At 41.3% G+C, this 26,428-nt stretch overlaps 1 protein-coding gene across 5 annotated transcripts in view; it reads right to left on the reverse strand.

The window, feature by feature from the left end:
• CTNND2 (catenin delta 2) overlaps positions 1–26,428 on the reverse strand; it is a 661,272-nt gene that overhangs the window by 422,437 nt on the left and 212,407 nt on the right. For all 5 annotated transcript variants that reach the window (XM_040977415.1, XM_040977414.1, XM_040977418.1 and 2 more), the window contains one exon: positions 10,630–10,742. In XM_040977415.1, coding sequence (XP_040833349.1) covers positions 10,630–10,742 — 113 coding nt within the window. Of the gene's footprint in view, positions 1–10,629; positions 10,743–26,428 lie in introns of those variants that run through there.

Here is a 26,428-nt window from a genome sequence, read left to right on the forward strand (position 1 = left end):
ATAGGAAGGAAAAAAGAGAATGTGGAAACAATGGCCTTCCCCACTTTCCTGCAGCCCTTAGCCCTCTGCATCCTAATCAGCAACACAAAGATCATCATAAACATGAATTCAATTTTTCAAAAAATCCACTAAAATAAAATAATAATAAATGAAAATATTAATGCTAGCATCAAATTCTTAACAGTAGAGTGAAATTCTGAGACTAAGTCAACCACACTTACAGAATACAATCAAACATTTGGAGTTGAATTTCGGGGTCCCACCAAACCAAGTAGATCTTTTAAGAAAGACAGATGAATGGACTGAATACTGAGAGGTAACAATGTTATCTAGAAGATTAAAATAATATTATGCTTTATGTACTATATTTTATATGAACAATACTCAGAATTTATAGGTGTATTTAATATAATACATTTTATATTACATATAAACATTCCATTACTATGGAATATAAAAATCCATGTAAAGAATATGAGTATATACTTGCACTATATATAAAAATACATTATGTAGAAACATAATACACAGAAGCAAATATATACAGTCATGGCTTGTTGTCACTGAGTTATCAGTCCTCTTCTTTAAATTAATCATCTCTCAACTGCTTACAATATTTAATACAATCTAAATAGTGCCTAAATACTAGTTGTATATATTGCTTACACAATGATAAGGCAGAAATGCCTGAGCATACTCAGTATAAACGTAATTCATTTTTTCCAAATGTTTTTGTATTGTGGTTGTTTGTATTCATGAATCCAGAACTGACTGATATGGAATATATACGTATTCTAAAATATATACAGAGGAAGATATTTCTAGATGACCAAAACTTGTGATTTTGCAGTCACTGTGTGCTGGCCACTGCTATGGCATCCACTCCCAGTCCTTGTCTGGTTGGGAACTGCTCGGAAACTAGTGGCAGAAAGAGAGGATGGACAAGCATTGACTTGCAGAATTTGAAAAGGCCCCCAAAGAATCCCAATGGAGGTTGGAGGGGCAGTGGCTTGGATCTAGGTGCAAAATCTAACAAAGGAATCGCCAGGGAGTACAGAGTGATAAGTGGGAAGAGAGGCCCTGCACAGCACGCTGGATGAGAAAGGCTGGGAGGGCAGAGGGGCCTTGGAGGAGTCAACATGTGCCTGTGTAAGGACCAACAGCTGTAAATGCTCCTGCGACTTCTGGGGGAGAAAAGGATGTGTGGAGACCTGAGCAGAAATGTCACGCTGCTAGGACGCATGCAGGGGAATCTGGAAGGCCCAGAGAGAATTCTGGAAGGTTTCTTCCTATTTTCTGTAGGAAAAACAAACAAACAAACAAACAAAAACCAAAAAACTGTAATTGGAAATACCAAAGACATGATCTGAAAATGGAGAGGTGGGAATCAAGACCGTGTTCTGGGGGAGGTTTCTGTTGTGGAGCTTAGATGGGAAAGCAATAGTACATTTTAAAATTTTCGACAAAACTGGCAATATAGAAAAGTTTTCAAAATATGTTGCTAGCCCCTTCCTTCCCTTCTTTTCCGCTTACACAGTGAGGCAGACAGTCTGAAAGAATTTGGAAAGGACTGCTTCACTGTTAATTTGGGACTTGTCTTGCTGAAATAAAACAGAACAATTTTGTCGGAGGAGTAATAATTTAGTCTCATAAGAAAGCATTATTTCTTTAAATAAGGAGCAATACCTACTTTTTAATTTAAAAATTAAATTGCATATCATTTTTTAAATTCCAAAAGTAATTCAAAAATTCTAATTTTTCTCACTGGCAAGCATCTACTCAATACTTTAATGGTTTAAAACTTCTAGCCTATGGGTATTTCTTATTTTTGGCTAAATGGCTGGTTTATAAACCATAAAGTACAGAACTATTGACATAAGAACTCCTTATGAGAAACAACTAAAAGCAGCTAATATTTTAAATGACTGAGTTCTAAAAATAAACATCTTAGCAAATTTATTATCTACGAAGAACAAATGTACCAATGCTTTAAAATATATTGTGCTGCAGGACAATGACAAGCAAAAAAAGTCCTGTACCTTGGGGAGCAATCATGTTCATGTATGGCCTGGTTCCTTGGGAGAATTCACCGATACACTGAAAACGAGCGCTCTTGCTTCTGGCATGCATGACGTGACTGCCTGCCTTAGTTTCTTATCCAAATTTGTGAACTAACTTCACCAGAACTCAGCATATTCTTGGCAATAAGCCTCACCTTTTTTGTAGATGTGGAGAAGAGTATGGCTCTATTTATAGAACTGCTGGCATTTGGCTTTACCAAGTTGGCTAATAAAAAAGAACGACCTTTGATAACATTTACAACATTTATGCTTTGGAATCCACTTCCTCAAAACGTGACAGACGTTCATGGCAACTTCTGATTGCAATACACTGGATAATTCATCCACAGGAAAGAAAAAGGATCTTTTTATATATAAAGCAAACAACTTGTTATACTTCTTGCATTTTTTATCTTTACACATAGAGACTTCCGTATCATGTTTTATCCAATGATACATTACACATGCAATGGTGGCCTCATCAGATGACATCACCCAACAGTATTATCATCATCGTCATTGCGAATGTAAGTGCATTCTGTGATGCCCACACCACATAGAAGCCACCTTAATGCACTTCTCAGATCATGTCCTAATTATTCAGTGAAGGCTGACTGCATATGTTTCCAATTAGAGTCTTGAATATAGTGTTTAAAAAGTGGAGACCAAAATCAATTGACTTACGTATTTGGACTAATTCTTTTTTTTTTTCTAAAGATTTATTTTTATTATTTTTTTAATTGGAAAGGCGGATATACAGAGAAGAGAGACAGAGAGGAAGATCTTCCGTCCGATGATTCACTCCCCAAGTGAGCGCAACAGCTGATGCTATGCCAATCCAAAGCCAGGAGCCTCTTCTGGGTCTCCCACGCGGGTGCAGGGTCCCAAAGCCTTGGGCCGTCCTCAACTGCTTTCCCGGGCCACAGGCAGGGAGCTGGAAGGGAAGCGGGGCTGCCGGGATAGAACCGGCGCCCATATGGGATCCCGGGCGTGCAAGATGAGGACCTTAACCACTGCGCCACTGCGCCGGGCCCGACTAATTCTTTTTTTAAAAATTTTTATTTTAGCTGATGTTTATACATAATTGATCAGAGTGGGAAGAACAAGGGTTAGGGAAAAGTAGGTGACACCATTGCTTCCAAACATTATTTTTCTTCTTCATGCAACTGCGGGAAGTGGAGGATTAGAGGAGGAGACATACCCAGCCTCCCAACTGCCCCAGTACCCAGGATGGGGAAGGGCCACCCAGTATCAACCCAAGCTCCCTGATGTGGAGCATGTTCTGAGGGTTCTATCTAAATGATTTCAATCTCGTCAATCCAAGGATGAGGAAATCCTTCCAATGTCTGTTGGCTGACATAGTCCACCTTAGAGTCTCCATTTGCCCAGACATTGCTGTCATTGCTTAGTTGGGGTATTTGTCCAATTTGTTCTGCCCTCCTTCCTCTGCTTTAGTACCAGAATGTCCTATGAGGGCCCAATGGACTGCACATCTTCCGTGTGCATCTGAATCTGCATCCACTGCTCCATCTTTTTCACTGAGGAGGCCCAGTTCTGATATATGCACTCCATGGTCAGAACACTAATCCTGAATGTGAGTCCTGATGTCACTGCAAGCCCCCACTTGTGCCATTCCACAGACTCCCTGCAAGCGCACACAGCAAGCCCCTATTGCATACCTCCACACATGTACTGCCAGGTAGTCAGTGGACTTCGCCTAGCACCATTGGGCCCGTGGGCTGCCTGACTTGGACCCTGTCAGACCCCCTACTCCTGAGGCTCACAGACAAACCATCCACTGCCCAGGTGAGCCAAAGGACTCAGGACAGGCAAGCCAGGTCCCACAACCCCCCCGCCCCACCTGTGGCTCACAGACCCAGCACCCCCATGCAGGTGGTCCAAAGGAACCAGGTCAGGCAACCCCAGCCCTGCTAGGGCTCCCCGCCCCCCGTGGCTCACAGACCCAGCACCGACCACCCAGGCAGGTCTAAGGATCGAGTAGATGGCCTTATTCTACAGTAAAGAATCACTCCATCCAACATTCAAATACTTTTCCATTTTAGAGTCAAGAACACTAAGTTTGGAATACAACTGTATGCACATGTGCATAAAAACAGTGATCTTTGCACTTATCTTTTGAATGGAACATACATATATATTGTTATAAACTAAGAATTATTTTTCTCAAAAACTTGTAATTCGGCTCGCTGTACTACATACATATTGCCAACAAGAACTCGTTGAAAGCACTCTATCAGTTCTTCTTTAATGCATAACCAATTACTACAAATTTAGCAGCTTAAAATACTACCTATTGTTTCAGGTAAAACTGTATAGATTTTGTAAAGTACAGCTATCCCTGGGCTCTCCGCACTGGGCTTAACAAGATTGTCATCAAAATTTCTTCAGAGCTAATTTCTTCCTAAAGTGCTTTGGGGATATAATCTGCTAGGTTTATTCAGACTACTTTCTGAGTTAATTCCCTTATACCATAGAATTGAGGTTCTGGTTCTGTTGTTTGCTGTCAGCTCAAGATTATTTTCAGCATCTACACACCATCTGCATTGCTAGCCATGTAGTTAGCTCCATTTTCAAAGCCTGCAACAGCCAATTTATCTTGTGTCAAATTTCCCTGGCTTGGAATTGAATTTCCGACTCCCTTTGTCTCTGATCTCCAGACTCCGATATAAAGGGCTTGTGTGATTAGGTCAGGTTTACCCAGATAATATCCTTTTCCTGAAGTCAATTGTGACATAAAACATAACCCAATTACAGAAGTGACATCCCTTCATCTTCACATCCTAGGAGATTCTAAAGGCTATGGACATCAAATGGTAACAGGATTTCAACAGGCATCTCAGAATGCTGCCTACCTCAACCAGCCAGTCAGTTTCCTCCAGTTCATAGTGTTGGGACCAGGATGGACAAGAGAGAGGTCAGAGGCGAGGCATGCACACTATTGGGGCCTGAAATTCTCAAAAGTGATTTTCCTGCATGATGTATAAACTGCTGCCCAGGAACATAAAGCTGTGGGGTTATTAAAATAATAAAAAAATGACAAGGTGATTTTCATAGAAATTTAAAGTCCACAGAAATGCTGGCTAGTTTCAGGAGAAGTGTCTAGCTAATAAAATAGTTTTTTTTTTTCATCATCATTTGCTTAGTAGAGTTAGTAATCATTGAGTCATACCTATAGGGCAGGCGCCAGCCTGGGCCAGGATAAATATGCCAAGGTGACAGTCCTACCGGCGTAACAATCCAGCCAGGGAGACAGCCAGTCACTTGGCAGTGAGAGACAGCAATGCCACAAGAGAGCCATGTAGACAGAATCAGGCTCAAGCAGAAGAAACTGTGCCCAGGTCCGCATCTAGCTATGCACTTTCTGAATGACTTTGGTCAAGCGATGTAATATCTAAAGCCTGGTTCCTCCTCCCTTTGATGTGAAGCTGTGAAAACTAGATGGGGAATGTGCTTGGGAACATGGAGGGCTACCCTACCTCCATCTCCTCCTTTCTGTCTGCCCAAAAGGAATCTAATTTGAGCATCCCTGTACGCTCACATTGTGGGGACTTTCAGGGTTTGAAGATATCCTGGGTCACATGAACAACTTTGGGAAATGTTTTCCATATTCACATCATGTCACTGATGACTAATAACAATGTATGATGTGACCACACACAAATATAAATATAAACCATGTAGATTTCCATATATGTATATATTAGTGAATGTTTCTGCGTGTTTACAGAGAGAGTGGGAAAGAGCAAGATAAAGAGACACTGGAAGGATAGAATTTCCTTCCCTTTCTTCCAGCACTAGATTGTCACGGGTGAGTCCCCAGCGTCAGGAGCCGGTCCTCTATTTCACAATCATCACCGAGGTCATCGAATTGTACGGGATTCAGGGAGGTTAATTTAAGGCTGGATCCTCATTGAAACATCAAAAGAATCCTGTCTACCTTACTGGGGAAAAATGCCTCCAGTATTCAAATACATTTTGAGTCAGTATTCTCCTTGCCTGTTTCTCCACTCCTATGACCAGTGATACACTTGGCACAAAGCTTAACTGTGGAGTCTCGAAGAGTGAAACTCCTGTTGTTGGATCTTTCATGGCCCAGGTCTCACCTCGGGAATTTGCATGCTTCAGAGCACCACAAACCTTGATGCTTTCATGTCTACCTGCTGGTCAGTACGGGACTGGAGCCTTTGGCTCCAGAGGCTCTTTCCTAAAGTGGCTGCAGGGTGTACAAGGACAGCAAGAATGAAACCACAACCGCCACCTGCTTCCTTTTCCTGCAATGGAGACCAGAGCTCTACTATCCTTGGGCTATCCTCCACGTCCACACTGCTGGAAAATGGGCAGGTTGAGCTCCATCCACCTAGCCCTCATAGTGTCCAGTGCCTGTTCTGAGGACCCAGCGAGCTGGACACAGTCCTGCAGGGATGACCCTGTTCCGCCTTGGTGAGGCTGAGACAATGAATGAGACAATGAATGATGATGCCTAGTTGAAAGGGTTAGCAAAGGCAGGAAAAGCAGTGACCAATGAGACTCACACAAGAGTACCAGACAATTGGAAGAACTGCAAAACGATGGCCACACTCCTCAGTAATGTCCCAATCATCCCGTATCACCACCACCACTGTCATCCTCATCAGGTCTCCCAGCAGTTAACGCTAATAATTTAAACTGTTTTTCTCCTATTATTTTTCTGCTGCCCATAAAAATCAAGGATGTGAGCAGGCACCTGGAAGTGTTTTACTGTCTTAAAATTTCCAATAAGACTTGAGAAGTTTTCACACATCCTTCAACTGCAGACAGAAACATTCTTCCAGGCATCACCTCTGGCAAGGCAGCTGGAACGTTAGCCCAATTCACTCCAATACCTGTCACCTCAGAATGACTCCCATAGTCAGATCAGGACCTATCAGGAAGACATTCAGGACAGGAGCTTCCACTGGGCCATCAGATCCAGCGAAGAGGTAATCAGGCTACAGAGGATATTCTTTTCTTAAAGACTGATTTTGAAAGACAGAGTTACAAAGGGATGAGGGTGGGACAGTGAGACACAAATCTTTCATCTGCTGGTTCATTTCACCCCCTCCCTCCAACTGCAGTGGCCAGAGGTAGGATGGTGCAAAGCCAGGAGCCAGGAATTTCCTCCAGGTCTCCCATTTGGGCTCAGAGACCTAGGAACTTGCACCATCTTCCACTGCTTTCTCAGGCATGTTATGAGCAGGAAGCTGGATCAAAGTTGAGCAGCCAGAACTCAAACCAGCACCAATACAAAATACCAACCAGTGTTGCAGGTGGTGGCTTTACCCATAATGCCACACTGTTGGCTCAGAGAGGAAGGGTATACTGAAAAAAAAAAAGGGATCTCAGGGCCATAAGGGTTGAGACAGGAAGATACAGTATATTCAAAGAACTGAAGAAGTGGGGAAAGTACTTTTACAGTATAGCTCTGATTTACAACTTGTGCAGCTCTCCAACTTGGGGTGGATGGGCCTGACTAGAGAAAGAGAAATGGGTTTCCACGGAGAAAGTTTCTATGGAAAGTACGACAAGGACCTGGTCACAGAATTCTAAAGAACAATGCAGAGCCCTAAGCCTGAAACTGGCTTTTGTCTCATCAGACAACCCAACTAAGACTTGCCTGACAATGCAAAAATCCAAGGGATAGGCTGTGGTGTGTGAGTCAGACCGTCACAATGGACCAGTGATCAAAGGTGGTTTCCTAACAAGAGGCTTGGGCCAGAACCTAAATAAAGAGCATCATCTGGGTGGTTCTCGGGGACCCAGGAAAAGGTATAGTACTAAACTCCAATTGCAGAAGGGGGACGAGTCAATCTCTTGGAAAGGTTTGCTCTGATCATTAGTTCTGGCTGAGTAAAGCCAACTCAGCAAGAAGCCAGATAAGGTCAAATTCAAACTGTAGCTCTAGGAAAAAGTAACAATACCTTTCCAGATGGCCAAGAATATTTATATGACCACTTACTGGTTCAAATTCTGGAAATTACAATATAATTGCTTGTTTAAGAAAATCTGGGGAGGGGCTGACGTTGTGGCAGGGTGGGTAAAGCCGCAGAGCGTGATGCCAACAGCCCACACAGGCACTGGATTGTGTCCTTGCTGTTCCACTTCTGGACTAGCTTCCTGCTAATGGCCTGGGAGAGGAGACAAAGATGGCCTAAACACGCGGGCCTCTACCACTCAAGACGGGATGTGGATGAAGCTCCTGGCCTGGCTCAGCCCTGGCTGTTGCAGTCATCGGAGGAGTAAGCCAGTGCATGGACAAATCTCCCTCTGTTTCTCTCTCCTTTATAATTCTTTTACATGAATAAATAAACATTTTTCTTTCTTTTAAAAGAGAAGAATCTAAGGAGAGAGAGAGAGATACAGTATTCTCGATTATAGCTCTGTGTAAGCTAGACTGCTGGCTGTAGAAGCTGATTTGTCACAACAGTTATCTTAAGATTCCTCATCTCCTAATTCTCACTTACTATTCAGTAGATGCTATAAAGGTGGCTGCTATAAATGAAAACTAGTAACATCTTTCCAATAGGTGGAAATAGTGGTGTGATTATAAAAAAATATACCACAAGACTAAGATGGAGAATATTTTTTCTCCTCAACAGAGGCACAGGAAAACTCAAATTACTTGTGTTAGTCATTCTCACTTGTTTTATAAAAATATGTCTGGAAAGTAATAGTTAATTTCAATTTACTTCTACCAGAAACTCTCCCATTGATCTAGTATCGATGAGAGATATGAATCATATTATCACAAACTTCTTTAACTGTCCTCATTTAAAAAAATATGTTGATATTCCATTTTTGCTTAAACCTCTTTTGATGTGCTAATTCGGCTAGTCCATCACCTTAATGAAGACTTGAATTTCCAGCAGAGCATTTCCGAAGCTTAGAAAACAAGTGGGTTATTACAAAAAAAGAAAAGGGAGCTCTGAAACTTGGTGTTCTATGAAAATTTGGCAAACTTTTTGCATTATACAAACACAGATTTCATTCATTTGGGATTTCCAATACAAAAATTAATTAAACTTGATGAAGATTGATATTATACAAGTTAAGGGAAAATAATCAGGCAATGTCATCTTCATTGCAAGATTATTTAATAATGTTTTGGCTTTAGAGCATATAATAAATATTTAACACATATTTGTCAATGATGTATCATGGGCTGTGAGCCAAGGATGTAAGGTATAGTAGAAAGAGCCAAAGCTTGCCAGGGGATTGTTTTTTCTGCCTGCACTTCAATGATATGTTTCCTTCAAGGCACTTTAGACTCCAGAAATCCACTCAAGATAAATCAAATCAAATAAGGGACCAGGAGAGAATCTTACAGGTCAGTCCTCTTGCGGCACCAAGCTTCTGCGGCCACTATCCACTGTCATCTAACACCAGCTCTTAGCAGGAATTCGGAACTCCCTTGAGAACCCTTGACACTCATCTTCTACCTTCCAGAACAGCTGTAGCCCTGACCAGGAATCCTTGTCTGTCTTCCGCCTGGAGAATGCAGGGGCCTGGCTCTCACCAATGGGAAGGCAGAGGGCTCACACAGCTATGAAGCCGAGAATGGGGGCCACTGGAGAGGACAGGCCCCCCGTTAGATGCAGCCTAGGTCCTTCAGCACTTTCTGCACAGGGCAGACGCACCCCTTTCCGGCACCTATCTTTCAGTCTGCTGCATGAAATGACACAGGATTAGTATGTCCAAACATGGAAAGGTTGGAGTTTATTTGTCATAGTTATTTGCCAATTATTATTTCAATAATAATTACTGTTGTTTCCTTAATTAAGATAACTCCCCAACAACACAGCATGTTCAAAATATAAGATCAAATAAGAGAAAGGAAAGGAGGACATTACATTTTGTTGGACATGAAAGTAGAGCCATGCAGAATTTTATGTATTTTTCTTTTTTCCCTCTTTCACGTAACATTCACACATATTTTCACATGCCCTTATATTCTCAAATATGACAACATGGTCCTAAGGAGGATCATTTCTTCTGTGGTCTTAAAAAAACTTTTATGATTTTGAAAACAAAACCTAATTTAATAATCACTTCCATTTACGGATGAATAAATACTCTTTTACAGAGAGGAAACTGCATGTGTGCTTGATGTTTGAGAGGCAATTTTATAACCGAACATTCTATGTTACAGATTACAACAAAATGTTCTTTCCCTCTTTCATCTCAGGGATGCGCACCTCTGGATGGCTTAGCAGAAAAGAACCAAACTAGAAGGTTGGGATTGTACGCATCCTGACTTCCAACAAGTTGCCCAAATGCAAATCCCCCTTTGTGCAAGATTATGCTTCATTTACATGCAAGGCGGGCATTCATTTTGTTAAAAGAGTTTCAAGAGGAAATCAGGCCATTTGGACATCATTTGAACATCTTAAATCAGGTCCGCTGCGATTTCCTTCCAACATCTGACTAAAGGTTCCAGTTCCCTGGCTGGCTTGTACAGCAGAAGATGAACAGCACAGCTGACTCTGCGTGGCGACTGCAAACCCAGAAATCAGGGGATAGGAGAGCGCCCTACCTCATGCTGCTCACGCTGCCTGTCTCCGACCCCAGCTTGCATCGCTCCAGTTGGCTTGCTACGATTTGGCGTTCCGCCTCCAGTTCTCGGGTCAGCCTTTCAAACTGTAATTCCTGAAAGAAATGCACAGAAAGATGAATTCTATCATCCCAATGAAAGGTGGAATTTAGACTCAAACGGAAAGATAGTCAGGGAAAGAAATGCCATTTTCCAAGATGTCCAATTGAAGAAACAGAGGCTACTGCTGTAAAGCAAAACAGGTTTACAGTTCAAATTTATGACCAGTGTGCCGGCCACAGAAGCTCTCATAAACATGAATTTAAATAACCTGCTTCTTCATCTGAAAAAATGGGTGACAACTGAGACAGTGTCCATGAGAAAGTAACCTAAAAAAGAGAGAGAGAGAGAGAGAGAGCAAGTGAGCAAGCGAGAGAGAATCTTCCATCTGCCGGGTGACTCCCCAAATGGCCACAGTGCCCAATGCTGGGCGAGACCTAAACCAGGAGCTTCACTGAGGTCTGCCATATGAGAGCATAGGCACAACTGGGCCATTTTATACTGCCCTCCCTGGCCATCAGCACAGAGCTGGATTGGAAGTAAAGCAGCAGGGACTTGAATTGGTGTGCATAACGGGTGCCAGGATTGAAGGCAGCACCTTAACCTGCTAGGCCCCATCGCTGGCTCCATCTGCTCTGTTTTAGCAGTTGTCAGAACCCAGCAGACATGGACACTTCTTACCCCACAAGTGTCACATTTAAGAATTATCATCTTAATTTAATAGATGAGTAACCTGAATGTCCTTTACTAATACTTCATGAAGAAATCAAGAAATTACTTAAATGCCTGTTAGCACAGAGGTGGCTCCACGATACAGACTTTAGCAGGCAAAAGATGGTGCAGAACAACACGTGTAAGGAAAGCATTGCTTTCCTAACCCTAACAATAACAATGAGTGTCCTACATGGGCACGTGCTAAAGAAAGAATACAATTCATTTTTATTATCCCTTTGGAGCACCATATTCATTCCCTACTGGTCTTCTAACTTCCTTTAGATACCAAGTCAATGTTCATAGTGCTTATATTTTACACATGGGAGAAAAGCATGCTTTAAAAGCTATATTTGTCATGCTTTGAATTCCAGCATATTGATAATATCAGTTCCATTCAGTCTAATTATTAAATGTACAACGTTAGAGATATAGGATTTACCTCTTTAAAAACAATCAAGTGAATCAATAAGTAATCCATCCACAGAGTCAGCTAAAGTTTGAATGAACTGTAATGAAAAACGATTCAGTGGAACTTGAAGGATCTTAGCTATTACAACCATATCAATCGTGCACCACACTTCAGTCTTCCTATTTTATTTTCCCATAAAGTTACATAATTTCATAAACTTAATTAAGGAACTAAAACAGAGGTGCATGAATCTGTCTTCGCAAAAAGCAGGGAATGCTATCGCCTACCACGAGATGCTCTTGTGTGCGATATGAAAACACAGGATCTGGTAGGTCTTCTACATGCACCAATAACACACTGGCTCTTCTCGAAGCTACCTTCTTTCGGGTGATATTATGTCAGTGATTGAAGTAAAAGACATTATGAATGACAGCTCTGCTTCTTCCTGCGGGGAGCTAAAGCAGAAGCAGCATGCTGGTGCTAAAGCAAAGGCTTCCACTGCTACATCTCCTGAAGGGCACTGAGTTCCACTGGCGACAAGAGCCCTGTGCCTGAGGTCTGACACATCCAACCTTTCCTTTTTTGGAAAATCTACTGTGTGTCTTTTTTTCTTTTGCTGTTACTTTCCACCAAAATATACAAGTTTAAGATTTTTCTTAATTTACAAGCCTTACAATATGCTGTATCTTAAGCGTATGTGTATACACCAGAAAAACCAAGTCATACTTGAGGTGTTCACATCCTTAAAACGTAATAATCAAAAAAACTATCCAGAACTGCCCTCCTCGCTGAGAGAGGGAAATTTGCTAGCTGTACTATCAAAATACAAAACGTCAGGGTGCTACATCCCCCTTCAATGTGATGTCCGCCCATCATGGCAGCAAAGGACAACAATATGATTCAGGACACAGAAACCCAGGGCATCTTCCAGGTGAATGTGTGTCCTAGGCAACGTCTCACAGGAGTTTGTTCACACCAGCCTTCCTCTGTAGGCTGCCTTCCCTTCCCACACACAGTTCTGGTCTCCTCCAGGCTGTGTGCAGGTCTGTACTTCCGCCTGCTTCATTTTCCTTCTATCTGCAGGACTCTCCATCCCCTTTTCAAGATTTATTTATTTATTTTGAAAGAATTACAGGGAAAAAAGGGAGAGACACAAAGAGCTCTCTCTTCTGGTTCACGTGGCCAGTGCCTGACCAATCTGTAGCCAGAAGCTTTTCTGGGTCTCCAACAGTGAAAGGGGCCCGACCGTCACCCTACTCTGCTTTTTGCAGGAACTAGTAGGGTGTCAGATTGGAGCACCAGAACACAAGCGTACCTCGACATATGATGCTGGCATCACAAGCCACGACTCATTTTCTATGCCACAACACCAGTCTCAAGACTTCCCTTATTATTTATTAGTTTGTGATTCTGTTTCAAATGCTTTCAGCTTGGCACAGCTTTACAGAACTTTTATTGTGCTCTCATTCTTGAGAGGTAAGTTAGCTACAATGTCCTCTCTCTTGCACTGTGTCCCTCGGACCACTCAGTTAATATTAAATCTTTGGTGGTCCATTTATATGGAGTCTTCTTCTCTGCCTTTAAGATTTTCCATCACTGGTGCTGGAAAATTTTGGTAATGATGTTCCTTCAGTTAGTTCTTTTCTTGTTTTTTTAGGGTTAGAGTTCACTGAGTTTCTTGTGTCAATTTAAAGTTTTCATCAAGCTTAAAAATTCATCCAGCTATTATTTCTTCAAATACTGTGTCTTCATTACCAACCCTTCTTTGGTAATTCCAATTAAGTGTGCATTAGGCCACTTGGAATCATCCTACAGCTTATACATTCTATTTAGAAATTATTTCTACTCTCTGTGCTACATTTTAGGTCATTTTGATTGAAGTCTTCAAATTAACTAAACTTTTTTTTTCTTTAACTGCACTATCATTAAATCCATACGATGTATTTTTATTTCTGACCAACCAACAATCTCTATATAAACTTTCATGTCTCTCTCTCTATGGTGCCAGAACAGCATCTAGTCCCGAGCCTCCACCCTCCCCAACCCCTGCACTACTGAAGTGAGACCCTTACGAATATTCTTAGTGCTGTATGGATTAGGGAGTCTCCCAGCTGGGGTGTGGGGAGCTTAGTTCCAGCCTTTTTGAGTATGGGGAAGCCTTTCCTCTCTCCCCTTCATGTGGTTTAGTCCCTGGCCCCTGGTCTTTCATTACATAGAGACTGCTCTGTTCTTTGCTAAACGTAACAAGGGAACCGACTGTAGGATACCTTCCAGGTATTTCATTTCTGTGTATTGCAGCCCCTTCACCTGGCTGGATTCTCAGTGCCATCTCCCCAGTTCAGGATCCACCTGGGTTCTCTTCCTCTGTACTGCAGTAGTGAGAGACCTCTAGCAATAACTTCCTGCTTAGCCTAAGCAAACGGCACAATGATAAAGCAAGGACTGTTTTGACTTGACACATCTTCAATGAACTGAGAACTTTTGGAACCTAACCACCTACTTCTGTAATTGTGTTTGTATCACACACATAAACGCAGCTTTGAGAACAAGGAGAGCTAGAACTGAAACTCCAAAGCTTTAAGATTTAAAAAGATTTCAATCTGGCTGTAAAACAATGTGGTGTAGAAACCAACTGAGACATTCAGATTTCATGGGGATTTTGAGAACTGCATGGTTTAGATACATCCTGTGGTAAAGAAGTTTTAAGAGAGAAAACCAGTGTTAGAATCCCTATGTCTTCTTTTTAGGAAAATTATCTTGTTTAGAGGTCATAAAAATTCAGGAAAGTATGAGATATAGGATACCAAAGTTCATTAAAATACTGACAGATTTAAAGGTTTTTTCCTCTGAGAATAGCACATTGTTGAGTCATATAACACATTAGGATGCTAACAAAAATAAAGTTTTATACCTTTTTCCTAAAGAGCCTACATTAATAATTTAGTTGGTTTAATTAAATAGGGTTTATTAAATGCTTTAAGTGTAATAGCATATGTGAATTCTCTGAAAAGACTTCGCTGACTTTGTATGAGACTCTCACACTTCTATTAACTCCTTCAAGGAGTATTCAACTGCAGCAGTGGCACAGCATTTGTTAGATTGGAGGTGGCAGAAAAATTTAGTTTGAGTAATTTAAATTGAGTAAAAAGTGTGATGATTTGGCAAATCTGGAAGATGACAGACTAAGCAACGAAGCGAAGAACGGAAAAATGGCTAAAATGCTAAATACCAAAAGACAGCATGTGTTTTCTAGAACGCAGACCTGATTTGAAATAAGATTCGACATGACGAGGCTCAGGGTCATGGCTAAAGTAAGACAGTAACCCAAACACGCATTTGAGTCTGTGGACTGCATGTGGCCATGCTTCTACGCTTCCTTTGGCATCTTACATCCCACATAAGAAGAGAATTTTGTGACCCAGCACCCGTCTAGACACAGTATGCTCAGTGGTCACGTGGATGTCCACAGCAGCGGGTGGCATGAGAGCGGTGAACAGACAGGAGAGTCACCAGATGCCAGCATGGCACGAAGGCCTGCAAGGTTCTCCTCCAGCAGGCCTCAGATTCCTTTCTGAAATCACGGCCTGAATGACTGTGTGTGTTAGTTTTAAATCAAATTGCAACAGTCTTTGTTGTAACAAAACTGCACATTTGGAATGGGTCAACTACTTATTCGTTTTATTTGAAAAACAGAAGCAGTCACTGTCCTCTGATTTTTCCTTAAAGATGAGCACATTTTAAAGTTCTTTATCTGAGTGTACACACTTGTGTTTCCATATCCACATTAACACCTTTACAGTAACCTTACTTATCCAGGGATGGCCTACAAAGCACGACAAAGATTTGGTTCTCCCATTTGCCGTCCGCAAAGACACCCATTTCCATCTTCTTCCTTTTCCCACATGTAGTTGTCCTGCATGCGTAGGAAGGATAAAGTGAAGACGGTTGTGAGTTAAATGTCTGTATGTGATGCTTTTAGGAGATGAGAGCTTGTCAGGATCGGGGGTTGAGGAGGAGGACAGATCTTTAGGGACCGACAGCTTCCTCCGTCTCCACACTGGGCACTTCCCTGTTCTTGGGAGTCCTCCCTGTGTCCTCCATCACTGGCATCTCCTTCACCTGACCACTGTATTTCCTTGCCTGGTGGCCAATGTCTTTCTGAATTAAGTGAAAGAAGGACTTTTTTTTCCCAGAGTCATACGTTTTTACATTTTTCATTCTACTCTCACCTTAGTTAATATTAATTTCTAATAGAAATTACATTTTCTAAGTTTGAAATCATTTCCTCAGAGTTTTCAGACAATGATTCATTATTTTTATTTCTACAGCACTGTTTATTTCCAGGAAATCCCATTAGAAGATTTTTATCCTTTTAATTTTTTGCTCTTTTATTTCCAAACTGATTATGAAAAAGCTACAATCTAAATTATTCCTGCCAGTTTCTCCTCTTAATTTTTCTTTCTTCTACTCCTCTCTTCATTTTCTGCTTTACTTTTTGGAATGCTTCCACAGTTTCATCATGTAAGGCTCTAATGAGTGGCTCATTATTGTCAGTCAGCTTTAAATTTCTGAGAGAGGAATATTCCTTTTAATTAGCATCTGGTATTTTATGGGTGTGAAATCATTTCTCTTCTTCCTCCATGATATTCATGTTGCTGCTGCCTTCTCTCTGCATAGCTCCTATTTTATGACGATTTTCCATGGCCGTAAATACATAGTTCTTTGTTACAGGACCTTGGACAGCACCCAAGAACCCTGGTGATCTGCTGGTATTGGAGTATGGCACAAAGGCTGATCAGAATGCTGGAGTGATTGAAACTCCTTCTCTGTGTTCTTCCAATCCCAGAAAAAAACAAACAAACAAACAAAAACTTTTCAATCTCAAGGTGGCTTTAGTGTAAACATTTGGTGTTTCTTCACCAAAACCTATACAGGGTCACGGCTGTGTGGGGAGTATATTGGGAGCTCAGATTTCCTCAAGTAAAGTTCTACTTCAGTGCCCTAACCGACGATTAATATTGTGTTGATAGGGAAGGCTCTGGTGTCTGTTAGCAGGTTTTCAGTCAGTCTCTGTACTTCATACCCCATAGCCCTGATTACACACATTTTTGGAATAGTTTCCTGTATTAACATACTTATAATTTAATTTCTCTTTCTTCTTGGAATTCCATTTTCTTGGTTATGATGAGATATTTACCATTTTGTATGTTTATCATATTTTGTCAGATGCAGGACACATTTTTCATCCTTTAATATCTCCGAGTCTCCCAGTGTTTGAAATGGGATGACTTCCATCTAGTAGCATATGATAACTTAATTGGAATAGCTGTTGCTTCTTTTGTTGAGTTGAAGTAGTTCTGATGATTCACAGTCTCTCAAACCTGGTGAAATGGATTGTTTAGTCACCATTTTCTCTATTTATTCGGTTATGTGTCTTTTAAAAAGTCTCCTTGCCATTTTGGTAAGAGATGAGGGGTTGATACAAGGACTCAATTTCATTTTATATTAGGAGGTCAGGTCACTTTCTGAAAAAGTTTAGAACACTCTGTGAAAACCAGGACTTGCTGGAGTAAATGGAATGTCAAACAGCCCCAGTCCTTGTGTCACCAGCAGAGTTCTCTGAGTTAACAGACTTCCAACATGCAGAGGATTGTCCTTGGCCTGCATCTCAACCAGAACGACATCTTACACCACGCTGTTGGTTTCACTCTGGCCTAAAAACATTCCAACAATCCTGGAAGTCTGATACTACAAGCCTCAGTCACTTTCCGATAGGAGTTTTTGTTAGTTTCATGGAAACTGATGTTGCATTGCTTCTGTGTCTGTTGCTGGTTTCACTTGGTGGCCATGCTGCCTGGCTGAGGAACCATCCACGCCTCTGTGCACACTCCCTTGTCCCTCCACCCTGCCTAACACTGCCCATTTCCTAACATCTCCATTAGCTCCTGCTGAGGTGTCAGAAAATTGTCCATTTCCTTCAGGGTTCTCTACTGCCTCCTTATTTTTTTTTTTCAGTCTCTACATATCTTAACCTTCTTGCATACAGATGCAAAGTGACTTCCAAAAACAACAATGACAGCACAATCAAGTCAGCTGAATGTAAATTAGGAACATGAAGGATCTTGGCTATGCCTTTTAGACACTAAGATTCCAAGATTTGAGGAAATCTGACTCAGTGACTATGCTTATACTCCTGGAGCAAAATCATTGCTCAAATGCTTTGATCTACTTGATTTAAAATCACTCAGTGTCATCACTACTGTCTAAACTTTCTCTTTGGATGTTGTACTACCTGGGAGTCAGAGGCAAGGACTGTGGCATCTCATCCCAGTTTTTCAGTCCACAAGTGCACTTAGCTTCCTCATGTCCCTTATCGGTGGCTATCAATGATGTGAACCATCCAGCAACCGAGCACTTTTTTCTCTCACATCACTGTTGACTCCCTTTTCACATAAGCTGACTTCACAGCCACATCTCTTCATAATGTTAATTTCATCCCGGTGAGATGTGCTGCAGAAACAAGCCAGAAGGAGAAAGTGGCACAAATGACAGGGTACTAACAGGAAGAAAGGCAGCCTAGCGCAAAGTGCCCTGCACACCTGTGAGGAACAAGCCACGATGTCAAGATAGAATGGGACAAATCAATGTCAACAGTAAAGCTGTGTAGATCTCGCCAGTGAGTCAAAAACTATGGCAAGGAGCTGTCCACCAAGCTTACAAAGCTGACAGATTAATGCTTGAAACAACCACAATGTCGTCCTGGGTCACCTAGCAAGACAGAAGATGACAGGACTCTCTGAGGCAGAATCATTTCCAGAGTGGTTACAATCAAAAACATAACAAAATATAACAAAACATCCACTTGGGGCCAACTCCTTCTCTGCACATGTCTACTGCCTTTGCTGTTTGGCTCACCAAATCCCAGCTCGCCAAATAAGGAACGATAGGAACCTGAAACAAAGAAGGCTGTAGCTTGAGAGGATGTAAAATTCCATTAGGTTTGATTAAGAAGTTATCAGAGGATGGCATGTTGGGCAACGCGTGTCCAGCTGCCCCCCGCAGGCTGCCTTCCTTGCATATGGGAGTGCTCGATTCTAGGCTAGCTCCTGTAAATGTGCAGCAGATACAGGCTCAGGGACTTGACTGCCTGCCATCCGTGTGGGACATACAGATCTCTTTCTATTTGTCTCTTGAATTTCAATAAATGATCATTTGAAATCTTAGTAATATGACTGTATGGCTCTAATAGTGATTTATACACACAACACAATCCCTAAAACCTTCATTCATAGCTTGTATATTCTGGCATGTATATTTAGAAAATTTTCTATTTTCATGATAATACTTACGACAATAGTATACAATAACGGCAGTAGACATTTTCAGCATTTAAGTGCTTATTACCAAGCACTATCTATCTTACTTTAATAAATACTTTACTTGCATTAACTCATTCTACAAAGTGACTTGACGGCATATTCATTTTAGTGTGTGACATATTTCAGACTTGAAGATGTTAACCGACTGACCCAAAGATTACCTTGGATGGAACTAGAAACTTAGTCCAAATTTACTGTTCAGAAATGCACTGCCTCAAAACTCTAGCTTGATTGCTTTTCATTGTTTTAAAGGAGGCTATACAATTCGAAACAATACCGTCTAAGCAGCACACAAATATCCTTAATGAGGAAGAACTGTAGCTCATCATCTCATGCTCTCTTATGTCAACTGTCCCCCACCTACCTAGAAACGTACTATTAAAATTATGTTCAACCACAGAAGAATTATAGTCATGGTACTGTTCAATGGAAACTGGTAAACTCCCGTATAAACAACACCTGCGATGAGGACAGTGGGGGGGGGCAATCTCAGGCGTCACCCCACAGTGCAGAAAGCAGCTTTCCCACATCACAAGGCATAAGGAAGCAAGCACCAGCACCAAAGGCTCAGAGCTAAGCCATGCCGACCCCTCACTCCCTCACTCATGCTGCGCCTGTGTCCACTCCACACTCCAAGGTCCTAAGATCCACTTCCTCACACACATTCTCCTGTTGCTCGAAGGAAAACACCTCACCTTTCAGTTCCTTCATTTAATTACCATCAGTTATGTATTAGAACCTTCCCGATCTCAGCTTCATTCTGCACCTTGGAAGAACTGACCCACTCGGCTATCAACAAGGGCTGTTAAATGCATTGTTCCACACCCCCTTGTTCTCCTATGCAGTATGTATCCTGGTGGCAAGCACCAAAATCTGGCATTACCAACTTATTTTCACCCAACAAAGTGTGTACTTAATAACCAATGGGTTGATGGATCTGTATGCGGCTAACGATGAGTCCCAACAAGTAACATCTGGATCAACTTAAGAAAGTAGGAAATCCTGTACATGTGAGCAGAAAACCCACCAAAGATACCTGAGAAAACACAAGCTGGTTAAGCTGCTTTGGTGGCATGTTCAATTCAACATCTGTTCTTTTCCATGAATTGCTCCTCCTCTCTTGCAAGCACTTGTGCTCCACCCAGTCCTGTATGCCTTTCATGCCACTATCCAGCTTTAAAAATATTTCTTTTCAGAGCATAAATATCTGAGTGATACAAGGATGCTTATCCTTTCTTACGAAAGCTTCTTGTTGAAACATCAAGAGATAAACATTCACATCAGTGGAATGATTATATATGTACTCATCACCAAATATTTTCCTTTCTTCATTTTACTGTGGCAACATATTACGTGTCTGGCTCCCCTGCTTCCTGAAATAAAGCCTTGTGATGGTTTCTTTGACAACTTTTTCTTATTCTTCACCTCCAGACTGCTCTGCCCATTCTCCTCTGTGCATGACCTTTCCCATTTTAAGCCGCCTATTTCCCTGTGATTCTTCTTTAACTTCTGTTTTTCTAAACTTTTTCTGAATAATCTTATCCAATAGTATAGCCTCAAGGACCAGTTCTTGGTAGTTATCTAACCATCTATTGGTATTTATACCAGAAAACCTAGTTCACATCTAAAATGAAAAGCAGTCTACAAACCTGCTCCCATTCCTTAGTTTTTCTGTCTACAGTAAAATTGTAACCAACTTATCTAATTATAAGAGTTTTGTGTATGAAACAAGACTGCTACCTTACATCTTGTAAAGGAGCTAACTCTGAATGGGTCAAGGAACTGAATCTATGACCTTGTACCAGCACATCACTGAGAGAGGCATCAAAAGACACTGGCAGAGGTACACTTCTTAGAAAAGGCCCAGAAGCACAAGCAAAAATAAACTGAATTACATCTAGCTAAGTGGCTTCTGCTGCAAAGGAAATCGTCAAAGGGAAGAGGCAATCAACAGAACCGGGAACATCACTGTTCACTGTGTGATGATAGAGGACTAACATCCAGGATCTGTAAAGAGCTCAAAAAACTCAACAAGAACAAAACAGACAATCCAGGAGAGAAATGAACAAAGCACGAGCCACAAATGGCCAACACACACACAGCATCACAAACCACGGTGAGGTTCCACCTTACCCCAGTCAGAAAGGGAATCATCCAAAAATTAAGAAACAAAAACATAAAGGCTGGTGACAATGTCGGGGAAAAGGTACCCTAACCCACTGCTAGTGGGTTACAAACTAGTACAACCATTATGGAAGACAGCACAGAGACTCCGCAGAGGACTGAAAGCAGATGTACTGTATGGCTTAGCCAGCTCACTTCTGAGAACTTACTCAAAGAAAATGAAGTCAGCAGATGAGAGAGGCACATGTGTACCAATGCTTAAGCGGCTCAATCCATAATAGCTAAGATATGGAATCATACCAGATTTTCATCAACAGATGACTGAACAAAGATAATGTTAAATATATATACCACACAATGCTACTCAGTCATACAAAAGAGCGAAGTCCTGTCTTTTCCAACAAAATGGATGCAACTAGAAACCATTACTCTTATTGAAATTAGCCACTCTCAAGAACACAAATGTCACATCTTTTCTCTGATATGTGGCAGCAAACACAGAATACAGAAAAAGGGATAGGAATGCAATGGCTCCATTGGGATCAGGATGTCATTTATACTTCATACATACATTACAGTGGAAACATGGTCTTGTGGTCTTTTTGCATTTTGCTTGTCAAATATAATGATCAGTGACAAATGAAGCCCATGAATATAGTGGATTACAATTATGACTGTGCAAATATTGATAAAGACAGGAAGGAGTATGGGGAGAATCAAGGGATGAGAAAAGTGTGGCTGTCTTCTTGGAGCTGTGCCTATGAAATGGTTGTGGGAATTTTTTCACTACTAAAAACTGCTAATTTTTTGAGAAAATAGCTATACTTACTTCATGCAATATACAGGATTGTGTACATGTGTTGAATCATTGCATAAACCCCACAAATATGTGAAACTTTAGTACTCAAATATATATTTTAAAAAATTAAATTACATCCTCTTTGTTGGAAAAAATTGAATCTTGTCCCTTCTATGTGGTGATCTTGCTGCTGCATCATTCTCTGCTACCATAATGTCAGGTGTTCCTGGCACACAAATGCAACACCAGAGGAACCCCTTGCCAGTCATCAACAGCAACCAGAGGGGTGGATTGTTCTTGCCTGGCGCAAGTCATCAAGTTTCAGTTTTTAAGGTGATCACTATGCTTTATTCCCAGGTAAAAATGATGCTACTCTCTTCAGCCAAATATCTAGTACTAAAAATTTAATAAGAAAAGATAAACATTCATAACCAAAGTGAATAAGATAACAACATTAAACCGATAGGTATATACACAGCGCTGTGTAAGATACTAACTGATAAGTGAAGGGAAAAAAGAGGTAGAAATCTTATTCAGTATATTATTAATTTACTTACAAATATACTAATATATTTCAAAGTCTATCAAGAGTTAGTTGACACAAACGCATCAACTAGACTTTTAAAAACTGCTAAATCATGATGAAACTAATATGAATTTTAAAGATGGCTTCTCAGTAGGGAAGCTTCAGTTAGGGAGAAGGAATCAACAACTTCATCATGTGCACAAAGTATCATTTGAGATGGACAAAAAGTTAGGATTTTGCCATGTTACAGGACGGAGGAAAGGCATGGCAGGTGGAAAAATCTGCAGGGAGACTGGTGCAATAGCCTAATGTCTAAAATATTTGCCTTGCAAGCCCTGGGATCCCATATTTGTACAGGGCTCTAATCCAGACAGACCCCCCTTCCCTTCCAGCTCTCTGTTTGTGGTCTGGGAAAACAGTTAAGGATGGCCCCAAGCCTTGGTACCCTGCACCCACGTGGGAGACACAGAAGAAGCTCCTGGCTCCTGGCTTCTGATTGGCTCAGCTCCACCCACTGTGGTCACTTGGGGAGTGAATCAGTGCAAGAAAGATATTCCTCTCTGTCTCGTCCTTGCTATATATCCGCTTTTCCAATAAAATAAGAATCTTTTTTTAAAAAATCATCAGGAATTAATGCCCTGAACTTGGCAAAGACTGAATGTTTGTGGATATGTCCTAGGGAGTGATTTGTGTTAAGTCTGATCAAGTACGAGCCAAACTGAGTGTCAGGCCAATTAGATTTAAAGGTAGGCTTAAGTAAAAGGCTAATACATTCAACAAGGATTGTGATTCTATTGACATACCGAATCAGATGCAAAATCTTACCTGTTTCCCACTTCAAGAAAGAAGCTCATTGAAATTTTACTGAAATCATTGATTTTGCTTAGAAGGTCAACACAACTAAACTGTCTTGAGCAGAGATTTCACAGTAGGTTGCCCTGAGAAGTGAGTGTGCCCTCTCAATATCCATGCCACTGAAGAACTATCCCAGAGTGAGGTGGATGTGGACCTCAGGTGAGGTCAGCACAACAGCTGTTGGTGCTTACAGTCAAAGTTTCATTTTCTTCTTTATTTTTTTTAAAGATTTATTTATTTTATTGGAAAGGTACATATACAGAAAGAAACAGAAACAGAGACAAAGCTCCTCTGTCTACCGGTTCAGTCCCCAAGTGGCCATAACGGCCAGAGCTGAGCAGATCCGACTTCCTCCAAGTCTCCCACGCAGGTGCAGGGTCCCAAGGCTTTGGGCTGTACTCAACTGCTTTCTCAAGCTACAAGCAGGGAGCTGGATTGGAAGAGGGGCATCTGGGACATGAACTGGCACCCATATGGGATCGCAAGGGATGCAAGGTGAGGTCTTAGCCTTCAGGCCACCATGCAGAGCCCCACTTTCTTCTGCTATTTCCAGCACTTTGTGTGCCGCTTTCTCAGAGCCACTGATCATCAGATCAGTTTTGATTCCTGCTGTCATTTATGTGGAAAATGTAGAGGTTACCACAGGGATGAAACGAGGGAGGAGAGAGCTATTAGTAAAATCATACTCTAGTACAGTAGCATTAATAGTGACGCTTCATAATAATAGCTGTGATGTTATTCCACTTGCTTCATTTTCACAAAGGCCCAATGAGGATTTAGGATATGAAAGCTGCATAAAAAGAAGAGAACTGGAAACAGAGAAGCAAGAGCCTAGCTGGATTTTACTCAGCGGTGCAGTAGAGGGATGGAGTCGTGACCAACCTGGTAGTTCCCTATTCTTGGTAAAATATGCAATCATACCAAGTACATGCATGGCAAGTCTTACATTTCACCTATGAAACGCTCTTTCATACTCGGTCAGTGAAATAGTAAACACATAAACATTGTTACATCTAGCTAACTCAGAATTCTTTTCTATATGTGCTCTTCATTTCTTAAAATACTCTGCATTTAAAGTATAGGTTTGTTACTAAAGAGACATTCGTAATTTATTTAAGGATTTCAGTGTGATCCATTCTCCGATACACTTCAAAAGACTAAATTTAAATCTAACTTCAAGCGGTAAAGGTTTTAGATACTGTTTTTTTCTTTTTGAAATTCCTCTCTGGGGAATAAATTAAGTAGACTGCAACAAGGATCCATCCACATTGGCTTCCTAACAATCAAACAAGAATTCGTAAGAATGAAGCATTGATGAATGTTCCGCTGCTGGAATCATTTATAAATGTCAGAGCAAAATGAACTGTGACCAACAGATTCCTGCCATAGTCATCATCCTTCCACATCTCCCCAATATGTGCAAGCATCTTAACGAATGTGCATTATCAAGTTTGCAGGCTTATTTTCAGCCATGAAGAGTAGTGTACCAGATGTTGCTGGTACACTGAATTTGTCACACTCTAGACAAGCTAATATCATTATGTGAGACCACAGGGGAAAATATAAAAGATTCACATTTAATCCATATTAACTACCAGGAGACCCATCAAGGCAGTTGGGCTAGCTCATGATACAGCAGCTTCTAGCAAATTAGCAGCCCATAACAACTTAGTCCTAATGAGCTGCAAGATCTTACACCATAAGCTCAACTGCATTAGAGTGAATTCAAGTACATGAATTCATGTACAAAGTATAACCTCAACATCTGTCCGTGCTTAGCCAATATTTTGTTTATGCCATTTTTAGGTTCAGCCAAATTACCCTCGTGTCCCCTGGACCCAGGCACTATGGTTTCCATCGACTGTGGTCGGACCTGACCTGACAGAGGGGGAAGGCAGATGTACGGACTCCTTGGCTGCGGCAGCAGACAGCATGTTGCTCATGGTTCTGGCAGCCGTTTCACACATATTATTAGGCCAATTTTTTTTCCCAAACAATTTTCCCTTGCGATTCAAGTAGGGAAAGCAATAGTGTGGGCAGAAATTAAACAGTCAACAGACAAGTGTATCTAATAAACACGGGGGAAACTTGCATTCTGCTAAACCAGATGACTGAAGTCCTAACCTGACACACCGCACGGAGAAGCTCTCCACTGTAATCAACCTAAGCCATTCTTTTTTCTCTATAAACGTAATATTCTCCTTCCCTCGCCATAGTGGAATAAATATTCTTTAGTGGTTCAGACAATAATATTACTGCTATTGTACTCATCGTAATTTCTTAAAGGTAAAGGAACAGAGGGGCATCTATCCATGGTTAAGCAGTTTCTGTGGGGTGGGGCGGGAGGAGGCATTTAGTACATAGTTCAATATGTCATCCACCGAGTTTTATATATAGGATGAATAAACACTATTCTATTTAACAGCAAGTGTCCATAAATCACGTCGTATCCAAATTCAGACTTAACTTTTAAATGCCTCAGTGTGCCAAAAAAATGGATGCTGAAAACAGCAATATGGTTTGTTGTTTTGTTTTATCTTTCCATTTTTACCCACACAAATGTCATATAGTTCTGATTAACGTAAACCATACTTTAAAAGTTTACGGGAGGCACCAGGGGTTTGGCATAGTAGTTACCGCTGCTTTTGATACCACATCACGTAAGCCCTGGTTCCTCTGCTTCAGATCCAGCTTCTGGTTAATGCCCCTGGAAGGATGGGGACAAATGGCCTAAGTGCTTGGGTCCTGCCACCCTGCAGGAGGCCTCAATGGAATGCCAGGTGATGGCCTCAGTTTGACCCACATCCAGCTTTGAGACCATTGGGGAGAGGACGGAAGCTTCCTCCCTGGCAGCTTTGCTAAAATCAGGCACAGTCCACCTGTAGAAAAGTCGTTCCTACCTTTACCCTTTTAGAACTCTGCCTTCAAAAGTTGCG

Source organism: Ochotona curzoniae, unplaced genomic scaffold (assembly GCF_017591425.1).
Source record: "Ochotona curzoniae isolate NIBS_2020 unplaced genomic scaffold, NIBS_Ocur_1.0 contig_2754, whole genome shotgun sequence".
NCBI classification, from domain to species: Eukaryota; Metazoa; Chordata; class Mammalia; order Lagomorpha; family Ochotonidae; genus Ochotona; species Ochotona curzoniae.